Consider the following 13,351-nt stretch of genomic DNA (forward strand, 5'->3'; position numbering starts at 1 on the left):
TAGTTTGCGTCACTTACTTTATTTAGGTTTAATAATCTAAAATTAATCAATGTAATTCAACATGTTAAGTGGAAAAATAAAAATCATATGATCGTCTCAATAGAAACAGGAAAAGCATTTGACAAAATCCAACACTTTTCCCTAATATAAACTCTCAGAAAACCAGGAGTATAAGAAATTTTCCTCAACTGGATAAAGGATATCTATACAAAACCTACACTTAATGTTAGACGTAATGGTGGCAGCCTGAATGCTTTCCCCCTGAGATCAGGAAAAGGCAAAGATGACCAGTCTACCACTTCTATTCAACATCGTACTAAAGGTTCTAGATGGAGCAATAAGGAAAGAAAAAGAAATAAAAGGTATCCAGATTGAAAAGGAAGACGTTAATTTATCTTTATTTACAGATGGCATAATCCTGTAATAGAAAATCCATAATAAATTTCATTAAAAACCCTAACGTTTGTGAGAATTAATAAATTAGTTCAGCAAGGATGCAGGACACAAAATCAATATACAAAAATCAATTGCGTTTCTTTCTAATAGCATCAAAAACAAATTAAAGTAAAAAGCAATACCATCTACAGCATCATCAGAAATCTGAAATACTTGAGAGTAAATCTATAAAAATGTGCAGGACCTGCACACTAAAACTACTAAGGTGAGAGAAATGAAAGCAAAGCTGAATGAATGGAGATACAGGCTATGTTCATAAATCAAAAGACTCAATACTGTTCAGTTGAAATCCCAGCATGTGTTTTGTAGAAGTTGATAAGCTGATTTTAAAATTTATATAGAAATGTAAAGACAGAATAGCTGAAACAACTTTGGGAGGAAAAAAAACCAACATAAGATTAGAGGACTTGTACTGATTTTAAGATGCTAAAATTTATATGTCAAATAAAATGAAACTCAGAAAAGCCGTAGTAATAAAGACAGTATGGTATTGATAGAGGGGAAAGAAAATTGACCAACAGAGATTCCAGAAATTGATCCACAAATACGTAATAAATTGAATTTGACAATGGTGCCAAGACAAATTCATTGGGTAAAGAATAATCTTTTCAATAGATATTGCTGAAATAATTTAATAGCCATATACAAGTATGAATGATAGTAATAACTGAGACCCTTACTTCTTGTAACATAGAAAAAATTAATTTTAAATGCGTCACAAAGTGAAATGTAAAAACGAACGTTATAACATTTCCAGGGGGTAAAAAACAGGAAGAATAACTGAATTTCACAAAGATGCCCAATGTCACAAAAACTGGCAAATTAACATATGAAAAGATGCTCGACATTATGAATAAAATGCAAATCAAAGCCACAAAGAAATACCACTATGAACCCACTAGAACGGCTAAAATTAGAAAGACTGGCCACACTGTCCTAGTGACAAGGCGGGAGCAACTGGAACTCTCATGTGGTGCTGGTGGGAATGGAACATGGTACGATCATTTCGGAAAACAGTTGGCAGTTCCTTTAAAAATTAAGCGTACACTTACCACATAACACATCCATTCAACTCCTAGGTATTTACGCACGATATAAATGGAAGCATATGTCCACAGAAACAGTTAAGAATGTTCATAGAAGCTTTCAACAGTGAATGGATAAATACATTGGAATGAATTGATACACACGCCAATGTAGATAAATCTCAAAATAATTATGCTGAGTAAAGAAAAACAGACAAAAATGAACACGATTCAATTGATCTACAATTGTGGACAACGTAAACTACAGGGACAGAAAGCAGATCACTGATGGCTGGAGACGGGGAGACATGAAAGGGAGGAATTACAAAGGGGAAGGGGAAATTTTAGGGGTGATAAAATACATTATTTTGAAAATGGTGATGGTTTCACGGGTATATACACGTGTAAAATTTATCAAATTGTACATGTTACATATTTGCAGTATATTATATGACAATTACATCTTAATAAAGCTTTGAAAATAAAATGGGATTCTCTGACTTAAGTTACTTACAATCTCCATATATTTTACAATGTTCTTCCCAAAACGTCTTAAGCAATACACACGGCACCCTCTACAACAAAAGCCAAACTGCTTAGCAAAACATCAGCAATAGTATCTGGGGCAACCAGACTTCTTACCTGAAGGTTCTTCTTCAGTAACAATGATCTGTCCAGTCCAGGGTGCTGAGGGGCGACCTGAACAAAGACAAAAGGAAGAATTACAAACGTTCACAAGTGTGCAATTTATCAGCTGCACTGATGAGTTGGGAAAGTGGCCAGATTAGTCACAACTGGGGTTGTTACTAGTAGACTTCTGTGTTTTCCCATGAATGGTATCAATCATGTAGAGGGCATTGTGGGAAACATAGCCCCTGTCCTCAAGGTACTCATAATCTCCTGGAGCCTGGAATCTGCCTGGACTGGCTGAGTAGATGTTTCTGGAACTGTACTGGCACAAGCTAGGTAAGTAACCTGTGTTCATTTAACTGTTCAATATGAATCTCCTGGAACAGGTAGGCTTGCTCGTCCCCTCTGAAGAGATAGCATGCGTTTGGGAGAAACATTTCCAGAACAATTGTAAGTCCAGTAGTTATTTATCTGTCATAATAAGATGAAAGAGGAGAGGGAGTGCTGATCCTGCAGTAAAGCTCAGCAAAGCAAATCTTTCCCATTGCATTTCGAAAAACATTATCTCCAAAGGAAATCAGTTGAGATCCTGAGCAAGGAAAATGAATGATACGGGTACAAAGTTAAAGAGGAAATTTCACTTGTATGATGCCATAAACATCAGAAAGAGAGTGGTTCTACTCTTGCATTAACCAGGGGACTTTCTGTCAGAGTTTGTGCAAAAACGGAAAGGCGGTGAAGAAGATAACTTATTTTCAATTCAAACAAATCTTATTTTGATTAGAACTGATAAAAGAAGAGAAAACGAATGTATGAGATGGAATTTGCAAGTTCAGAAAAGAGGGCAGGAAGTCGGAGGGTTGGTGAAAAGTGACTGAAGAGCAATCAAGGAGCCTGATGGGACACGGTTGCTGGGGAAATGGTAATATTATTATTATTTTGAGATGGAGTCTCGCTCTGTCGCCCAGGCTGGAGTGCAGTGGCGTGATCTTGGCTTACTGCAACCTCTGCCTCCCGGGTTCAAATGACTCTTCTGCCTCAGCCTTCCAAGTACCTGGGATTACAGGTGCCTGCCACCACGCCTGGATAATTTTTTGTATTTTTAGTAGAGACGGAGTTTCGCCATGTTGGCCAGGCTGGTCACGAACTCCTGACCTCAGGTGATCCACCCACCTCGGCCTCCCAGAGTGCTGAGATTACAGGTGTGAGCCACCACAACCAGTCAGTGACTTTATTTTAATTAGACTTTTATGATGCCACTACATGTACTGAAGGTAAAGAATAACACTGTGAATGTAGCAAAGACCAGCAGTCCTCTACAAAGGTGATTTTGCCCCTCAGGTGACATTTGGTAGTGTCTCCATGACACTGCTGGTATCTAGTGGGTAGAGACAAGGGATGTTGCTCAGCCTCCGGCAATGAACAGGACACCCCCAGCCACCTCCCGCAACGACAAAGAATTACTGGCCTAAAATGCCAGTAGGGCCAAGGTTGAGAAGCCTGGCATAAGACTGAAATGTTACTATCCAACACTTCTCGTAATGTCATTTTACGTTCCCTATTGTTGGAGATGCCATATGGGTTTCCACAAAACAAATATAGGGCATGATTCATGTACCATGGTTTTGACATTAAGACTTGGAGACTAAATTTATTAAAAGATTATTATTATTGTTATTATTGAGACAGGGTCTCACTCTGTTGCCCAGGCTGGAGTGCAATGGTATGATCACAGCTCACTGCAGCCTTGACCTCCTGGGCTCTAACAATCCTCCTACCTCAGCCTCCTAAGTAGCTGGGACTTACAGGTGTGTGCTACCATGCCTGGCTTTTTTTTTTTTTCTTTTTTTGTAAAGATGGGGTCTTTCTATGCTGCCGGGGCTGGTCTCAGAACTCCTAGGCTCAAGCAATCCTCCCACCTTTGCCTCCCCAAGTGCTGGATTACAGGCGTGAGCCACTGCGCCTGGCCTGAAAAGATGATTTTTGACAGTCTAATATGAGAACTCAAACCTAGATTAGATATAATGTTGTCTATCTGTTTTTCCTTTGATATAGAGAGACGCACTGTGCTGAGATATTAATGCTCTAAGGGTGGATTCCAAGGTAAAGAAATAGACCTAGAGGCAGAAAGAAAATTATTTTTGGAATGTATAATAATGGGAATAAAAATGTTCTCGAAGCCCTTTGCTTTCATACTTCATTCCACACACAATGCCTGGAACTCAGTTTAACAACATAAATATTTCTGACTAAAATAAAATAAAATAAAACCCTTAAAAGAATGACTAAGGCAAAGTTTTCGGGGGATTTTTCCCCCTCGGATTTTCTGATGAAAAAAGGATTTCTTGTTCTTGTCTCCCTCTAGTGGAAGGGAGAGGAACAACCTTGCAATGAAGCTGATTGCCGTCATTTTAAAAAGGTTTAGGGAAGGTCCTGAAAAATGAAAAGTGCTTACTTTTAAGTCTAGCTTTCTCGGCTGGATCCAGAGCAGCCACGGGCTCGGAAACTCGAGATGGGAAACCTATTCCCGTTTTATTCACAGCTCGAACTCGGAAGATATAGGAACGACCTTCGATCAATCCAGTGACAGGAAAACGAGCAAACTTCACAGGTGTGTCATTGCACTGCGACCAGTTATCTGTGCCCACCTCACACCTAAAGGAATGAGCGTGATTGACAAAAATAGTAAAAGAAGTATGGCTTAATGAATATCTCCAGAGCTGCAAAACCACCCAGTTGTTTCAGATCTCCCAGTAAAATATCCAAGTCAGGCGTGGCCCACTAGCTGGTGAACTGCAGGCACCCAGTTTCACTCAAATGCACTGTGTCTTCTTTACCAAGAGGAAAGAAGCCTCAGGTCCTTCCTGAACCCATAAAAGGCAGGCGTCTGAGGGGCCTTGTGTGCAAAGCAGAGGGGTTTGAGAGCTGCTGGGCTAAGCAGATAAATATATCCAATCTTAGCACTGGAGAGGACCCGCAAACATCTCCCGGCAGATGCCTTCAATTCTACCATTAGTGACTTCTCTGTCTTCCTTAGGTATTTCCTTTGAAAAACAGAGATATTATTGAGAAAATTGGCATTGTAAAAGATAGCTATTTGGACTGTAGTTTGGAGAATAGTTCACCATATTTTCTCACTTGATGGTCATTACATCCTGTATAGAGAGGGTAAGGAGGTTATTGTGGAGATGTTTGTTTCTTTAACCGAAGAGACTGATGAGAGGTGGGGAGATGCCCAGGCCTGGCAGGCGCAGATTGAGTAGGTACTTGGAAACACTGATTTCTAATTGAGTGCTTTTACAGCAGTTGGTACCTGGGGATGGAGTGGGTCACTCCCAGCAGACAAATGTGACAGCTCGTATCATACTGTTGGCCTGATCAACAAAGCTTTAGGGGCTCAACATGTGATTAAATTTTACAGCATTAGGATTAAGCAACTCTTACTTTTTTTATGAGCAGAGTGCTGCACTTTTAGTTCATATCATTTCCCCAACATGGGCTCTATGTCCAAAATGTATAATTCCCAAATGATTCTCAGGGGCCTGGGGGTTGCCAGTGGCAGGACAGAGGTGGCTGGTGTGGGAAGTTTCACAATCACCTCACAATCACCTTCCTCTCTTTGATATGGACAATAGACAATTTCCTTATGTAAAGCAGAATAGACAACTTCCTCACTTTCCTTATGTAAACTGTTGTCTGTCAAATGTGGCTTCGATCCCTGCCTTCCATCCATTTCCCCTAATCCTCCTTGGTAGAAATTCTGGAGCTGCTAGGATTTTGGGGAGGTGGGGCAGTGGCAGAAGCCAATAGGGCCAGGACAATTCTTCAAACTACACCTGTCTCCAGAGATTCTGCCAGGACTCAGCCTCTTCTCTGTGCAGATACTGTGGTGACCTAGTGACACTAGAGGATCCTTCCTAACCTCATGTGGGCAGAAAGAAAGGCGGAACTCACTGCTCCTGACACTGTCCGCAGCACGTTGGAGCAGAAAGAACACAAACCTACAGCCAGGCTCACATCTGAATTCTAGTTCTGCTGCTTATTACCCGCGTGATCTTAGGCGAGTTAGTGCTTCCTCACTGATATGTGGTCTTGGGCCTCATTTCCTACTTGAAGGGTGGTTATGGGTTAGTGGTTAATATATGCGATGTGTTTAGAACAATGCCATGCACACAGTAAATGCCTAATAAATCATAGCCACAAGGTGGGTATTTTCGTTACGACTAAGGCCAGAGGAGAGCAAAATGTACTGACTGTCCCCGGCCTTTCACTGGTCAAAATGTAAAAATCCCTTGGAAATGTGCCAAAGACAATAAAGCACAAAAAAGAATATATCTAAACCTTCACAATTCATCACTACTAAATGATGAAATGTTGTGGAAGCATTATTTCACATGATGGTTAAATAGTATATAATTTATTAGAAATATTTCTTACAAATAGTTCTGAGCCCAATCACCTGTATTTATGTACTGCGAGGTTCAACGCACCCTTGGTGCAAGCCCACTGTGCTAATACGACACAGATTGTCCGTCTCTAGTGATTTCTACAATGAGGTTTCATTACTCAAAAATGAAAAGAGAATTGGAGCAATGATCTGAATAGAAACCAAGTCAGAGAACAGTGTTATTTAGGCCAATAATCTAAACTTGCTGTCTGTATTGTCCAAAATCATGTCATAATTAATGTGTAAAGCCCAATTACTATAAATATCAGAGCCTCTAAAGTTTTGGAGAATGTAGACAACAACTTGTAGATACTGCATAATTTGCTACTATTGATTTTTTGTTGTTACTTCTTTGTATAACTTGAAAACATATCCTGAGGTAGAAATAAGACTTTGGTAGTATTACCAAAGTAAATATTCTTAAATTATTGACATATTAGGAATATGGACATTAACTATGCTGAATTCCAGTTATTTCATTTCCAAGGTGGCCTCTATGAGGTCTACAAATTCATAACATTCTTGCCAAATTAGTGACATAAGCTGGTAGCCAAATTCAAAAAACTTCATCTTTGGAATTTAGGTAAATAATTAATTCATTTTTGGAACTTTTACCTAAATTCCAAAGAAGAATTTTTTGAATTTGACTACCAGCTCATGTCACTAATTTGGCAAGAATGCTATGAATTTGTAGACCTAACAGAGACCTAACAGAGGCCATCTTGGAAATGAACTATATATATATATATATATATACACACACACACACCCCTATTTACCTAAGTTTCAAAGATGAATTTTGTGACACTATGATATGAGCTGTCACATTTGTCTGCTGGGGAATGACCCATTCCATCTGCAGGTACTAACTGCTGTAAAAGTACTCAATTAGAAATCGGTGTTTCCAAGTACCTACTCAACACACACACACACACACACACACACACACACACACAGGTACTTATAATGGGTATATATACCCACTTTATATATATATATATGTAGGTACCATTATATGTATGTGTGTCTATGTATGTGTATGTGTGTGTACATCTATATACACAGAGAGAAAGAGAGAGTGAGAGAGTGAGACAAATAGAGAAAAAGAAAGATGAAGAGAGATACAGAAATAGAAACAGAGAGCAAGGCCAGAAAACAAAATATTTCCCCTAGAAATGATGGGAGAAATCAAGACTGCATCTCTACGACCAAATAACTGTAACTGATATTAGCCTCAGCACTAACTTGTCAATAAAATATCCAAGAATAGGACTCCCTCCATCGACAGCTGGCTGTTTCCAAGAGATGATGATATAATCTTTGTTGGCCTCCAAGCACTTCACATCCAAGGGAGCAGCTGGGGCTCCTTCAATCTCTGCATCAGCATCTGTGGAGAGAGAAGGATCCCATTAACCCTCTCAGACATGCTGTCAGCTCGGCAGCCAGAGGTCTCAGTGCACACACTTCTTACCACATCATCACAGTGGCTCCATCTTTGGCCCCAACACAGCAAGCATCAAATCTTGCTATTTGTTGACCAACATGTGTGTTTTTCACCTTCGGCAGGAAGAACATTGGGTCAGAAAATAGAAAGTGCTCTGAAAAGAACCCATGACCTTTGTCTCATGGTCCTTCTGGCCCAAAATGTTCCAAAAGAAAATTAATATAGAGATGCTGAAGATTGCATGCACACAAGTCAGTTGTGCCAGAAAGTCAGTTCTCATGACACTGATTGTGCAATGTTGCTAAGAAAAAACTAAGAAAGGCTCCCAAGAGGGACAAATGCCCCTTCTGGAGGCATCGGCAAGAAAATACGAGTCATAGAGCTTGGCCAGTCCCTAGGCAAGACACTACCACTTTGAAAGAGAAAACATTTGTTTTAATCAAATGATTGCCACCAAACTGAAGACACTTAGGAAAAGAACTCCAATGCAATACTCACATCTGAGCTTAGTTTATCTGAGTTTAGTAAAAGTCCAGGATAATACAAGAAACAGTACAATCCCTTTTTATGAAATGGGATCCCCTGACCACGCAGCCCCTCAGGCACAGCTAAATTAGTGAATCAGGGCTGTTTATAGGAGGGAGAAAAGGGGGAATGAAAATATTCAGTTAGCAACCTTTTAAGTGAGAATAATTAAGACAAGAGGCAGGGTCCCTGGGGGCGGAGGCCCCTATTTGCCAATTCCTCCTGGCATTTGACCAACGCTTTCATAAACGGAGTTAGTAGAAGAGGGCGAGACATGCGGGAGCCACTCACTCAAGGGAAAGCGCCCATGTCAACCAAACAAACACTTTCTTTTCCTGTGATCTACATTCTGTAACTCTTATGAGTTACAAGGACATTTGATAACATAGCAGAAACATTTGTCTACTGCATTTAACAGGTTTGCATTACCTGTGAAGAGCTCAAGCCACTTGGGTTTTGAACATTCTGTCTCTTGCTCTGTGAACCAGCAGGAAAGCGTCTAGGCAGATATCTCCTGCAGAAGTGCTATAGGAGAATGTAACTAAATCATTGTGCCTAAAACTTAATGCAGAATCTCTGCATGGCACTCAATGGGAAACGAGCATTTTGATGAGGAGACACGTCTTTCCTTCCAGACTTTCAGAGCACTGGATGGCAGAGGGTGGTGCTGCTGATGGCAAAGGCAGAGCAGAGCTGCAGAGGAGGTGGGGATGCTGAGGCTGACATGCTTGGGCTGAAAAAAAGGCATTGCTAGAAAGCCACTCAGCTACAAGGGGGACAGCTGGCAACCTCTAGCCATGTCCTTTGCTAATGGCCTATAGCACAACAACCAGCAGCCCCTGAATTGATAGAGCAGAGTTTAGTGAGCTGGGCATCCATGGCTTAGAGGCCCAATGGCAGGAATACGCTGTTGTGGAGCCTGGCAGACAGTGGGCATTCAGGGAGCCATTGTTCAGCATTTGTATAGCATTGCTTGGAACTGAGGTGGGCTTGACAATCTTCCAAGTTACTCAGGCATTCATTCGCTCATTCATTTGTTCATTCATTCAGTGCTCTTCTAGGTGTTAACCGCAAAAGTTAAAAAATAAGGATCCTAGCTGGGTGCAGTGGGTCACGCCTGTAATCCTAGCACTTTGGGAGGCTGAGGCAGGCAGATCACTTAAGCCTAGGAATTCAAGACCAGCCTGGGCAACATGATGAGATCCTGTTTCTATGCATTAAAAAAAAAATAGCCAGGTGTGGAAGTGCGGGCCTGTGTTTCCAGTTACTTGAGAGGCTGACAGAAGAAGATTGTTTGAGTCTGGGAGGTAGAGGCTGCAGTGAGCTATGATCACACCGCTACACTCCAGCCTGGGTGACAAAGTAAGACCTTGTCTCCAAATAATAATAATAATAATAATAATAATAATAACCTTTTTCTCAAGAAGCTACAATATAGTGTGAGAAGCAAAACATACTTGGGATGACAAGCGACAACTGTGAAGCAAGGAATCATAGTATTTGGCTTCTAGCAGCTGCTACACAGGGTGGGGCCCACAGCACCCTTCAGACAACATTAATCCTCTTCTACGCCTCTGCCCTTCCCTCTCCCAGCCCTTCAAATAGCCAAACTTTTGTAAGTTTGATTATTAGGTCAAAGATTAGCTTACTACTCTTTATATTTTGACCTCTGACACAGACTATTAAAAACTTTTTGCAAAATGTAAGTAATTCTATTGTCTTTATTGTAAAAGTATTATATATATTTTATGTGAACTGTATGATAATCAAAAAATATGTTAAAATCCCTTTTTTATAACCCAGAGATAACTACTATTAACATATTGGCCTAAATCTTTCTAGACTTTCTTCTATATTTATAAACTCAGAAATGATTATTTTTGAAACAAAGTGATTTTACTATGTAGTTTCATGTAAGCTGTTTTTTCTTGATATATTTCCATATCAATACATGTGGGTAGACACTGGTTTTCATTGCTGTGTGGTATGTCATTGTTTCATGGAGCATCTATTATACTTTATTCTATAACTTGCATATTGGTGAATATCTATATTTCTTTCAATTTTCCCCCAAACGTTTTTTTCACCTCTGTCCTCTTAGAACTAGAATTGTTGGAAATGTGTGTTTTTGATATTTAGTGGCAAAGACCCTGAGAAAAGTTAAATCAATTTATACTCACCAGCCACTGTAGCAGTGTTGTTCCTCCTTTACCCCAGTGGATTTTAAAAAACGTTAAATCTTTTCAATATGATAGAAAAAATAATCTCATTTCAATTTTCTTTTTTTTCTTTCTTTCTTTTTTTTTTTTTTTTTTTTGAGATAGGGTCTCACTCTGTTTCCCAGGCTGGAGTGCAGTGAGGCAATCATAGTTCACTGTGGCTTTGACCTCCCAGACTCAAGCTCTCCTACCTCTTCAGCCTCCCAAGTAGCTAGGGCTATAGGCATACTCCACTATGCCCAACTAATTTTTAAATTTTTTGTAGAGACAGTGTCTCACTATGTTGCCTGGGCTGGTCTTGAACTCCTGGGCTCAAGTGATCCTCCCACCTGGGCCTCCCAAAGTGCTGGGATTACAGGTGTGAGCCACTGTGCCCACAGCCTCATTTGAATTTTCATTGATTTGATTACTAATGAAAATTTTTTCATATACCTATTTGCCATTTTCAATTCTTCTTTCATGACATTTTAATGACATCCTTTATCACTTTATTATTTCTCTGCCTCTTTTCTCTCTGCATGAGAGAGAGCGAGAGAGAGAGTGTGTGAAAAAAAAGAAAAGAGAAAGAGAAGGAAAGAATACATCAAAACCTCAAAGAATACGTAATAAAATGATAACACTGGATACCTGTGGGTGGTAGACTTATGGATGGCTTTACTTTTTATTTGTTAAATTTATATTATCTATTTTTTCACAATGAACACATATTATCTGTGTAATAAAATCTTGGCCAAATGTGTACAGCTCTTTACAATGTGTTTCTGCAGACATATGGTGCTTTATACACTGATCATTCTGGTGTGGAAGCTATTTTCTAAGCTGCAAGAATATCAGAGCTCCAAAACAATGCCCTGAAGTGACCTCATGCAGCTCAATGAATACAAAGTTTAAAATATATATATATTATTTAAACAATGGCAGTTTCTTACAAAGTTGAACACAAATTACCTAGCAATTCCACTTGTAGGTAGGTACCCAAGAGAAATGAAGATAAAGGCCTATAAATATGAACACAAATGTTTATAATAACCAAAGAGTAAAAACAATCACACTGTCCATCAGTGGGTGAACGTACAGGCAAAAGGATGCATATCCATGTATTGGAATGCAATTTAATAAGAAAAAGGAATAATAGGTGTTACAACATGAATGAACCTCAAAACACGTAAAGCCAAAGAAGGCCGACATAAAAAACCATAGAGATCCAGAAATGTCCAGAAAGACATATCTATAGCGATAGAAAGTGAATTAGTAGTTGCAGGGGGCTAGACTGGGTATGGAAGAGGGAAATAGGGAGGAGAAATCTTTTTGGGTTGATGTAAATTTTCTTTCTTTTCCTTCCTTCCCTTCCTTCTCTCCTTCCCTCCTTCCTTCCCTACCTTCCCTCTCTCCCTCTCTTTTTCTTCCCTTCTTTTTCCCTTCTCTTCTTCTTCTTCTTCTTTTTCTTCTCCTTCTCCTTCTCCTCCTCCTCCTCCTCCTCTTCCTCCTCCTCCTCCTTCTTCCTTTCCCTTCCTTTCCCTTCCCTGCCTTCTTTTCTTCTTCTCTCTCACTTTCTTTTCCTTTTTTTTTTGAGACAGGGTCTCATTCTGCCACCCAAGCTGGAGTGCAGTGGTGCAATCACCACTCATCGCAGCCTCAACCTCCTGGACTCAAGCAATCCTCCCACCTCAGCCTCCTGAGTAGCTGGGACCACAGGCATGCACCACGCCCAGCTAATTGTTTTCAGTTTTTGTAGAGATGGGGTCTTGCTATGTTGCCCAGGTTGGTCTCAAACTCCTGGGCTCGAGAGATCCTCCTTTCTTGGCCTCCCAAAGTGCTGGGATTACAGGCATGAGCCATTGTACCTGGTCAAAATTTTCTAAAAGTGGAGTGTGGGTAATGGTTGTCTAACTCTGTAAATAAACTAAAAAGCACCAAATTGTAACTTAGCATGAGTGAACTTTATGGCATGTAAATTATATCTCAAAAATATGTTTTTAAAAACCTAATATATATCATTTAAAATAAATTTATAAGTGAAATCTTTCTCTAAAGATTGTAAAATTCACAATGCAATTCTGAAATTTACCTTTCCAATTTTGTCTTTTCCATTTATCTTTTCAATTCTCTTACATCAACCTCTGACAAACTGAGAATCTTTCCATTTCCTTAATTTGTGGATTTGAAAGCTGGCTTGAGTGTAAATTTTAAATTGGAACACCTTTGCCTCGTCCATAGTTAGTAACATGAAGTCTGGCCTAAACCTGGCAAAGAGGCACCTTTCTGGGTGTGGGCACTGAGAAACGCTGAGGAACCCTAGACTAGGTCAGAGTTCCCAGAAAAAGTTAACGAAGGAAGGAGCATGACAAAGATTTTTGGAATAGCCAGCGATGTTCTCTGACTCTGGTAAAACAACGGAAAGCGGAAGCAAAGACTTAGCTTAGTTCATCCTTATCTAGCCAGGTTTATCCTGGCAATTTGGCTAAATGAACACACTTGCTAATTGCAGTGTGTTGGTTCTCACTGCAATTTTCCCAGAAGGCCAGCTCCTGTCTTCCCTGACGATACAGACTTTTTCATGATGCCTCTGTGGCGGAGAACGCCTGACACGCTTTTCAGATGGTAT

General features: G+C 39.9%; 1 protein-coding gene across 3 annotated transcripts in view; it reads right to left on the reverse strand.

The window, feature by feature from the left end:
• Nucleotides 1-13,351, reverse strand: part of MYOM1 (myomesin 1) — a 158,654-nt gene that overhangs the window by 73,222 nt on the left and 72,081 nt on the right. For all 3 annotated transcript variants that reach the window (XM_037982472.2, XM_037982473.2, XM_037982474.2), the window contains 3 exons: nucleotides 7,804-7,945; nucleotides 4,567-4,766; nucleotides 2,124-2,180 (listed from right to left, as the gene is read on the reverse strand). In XM_037982472.2, the coding sequence (XP_037838400.2) occupies nucleotides 2,124-2,180; nucleotides 4,567-4,766; nucleotides 7,804-7,945 (399 nt within the window). The remainder of the gene's footprint in view (nucleotides 1-2,123; nucleotides 2,181-4,566; nucleotides 4,767-7,803; nucleotides 7,946-13,351) is intronic.

This window comes from Chlorocebus sabaeus, chromosome 18 (genome assembly GCF_047675955.1).
Source record: "Chlorocebus sabaeus isolate Y175 chromosome 18, mChlSab1.0.hap1, whole genome shotgun sequence".
Classification (NCBI taxonomy): domain Eukaryota; kingdom Metazoa; phylum Chordata; class Mammalia; order Primates; family Cercopithecidae; genus Chlorocebus; species Chlorocebus sabaeus.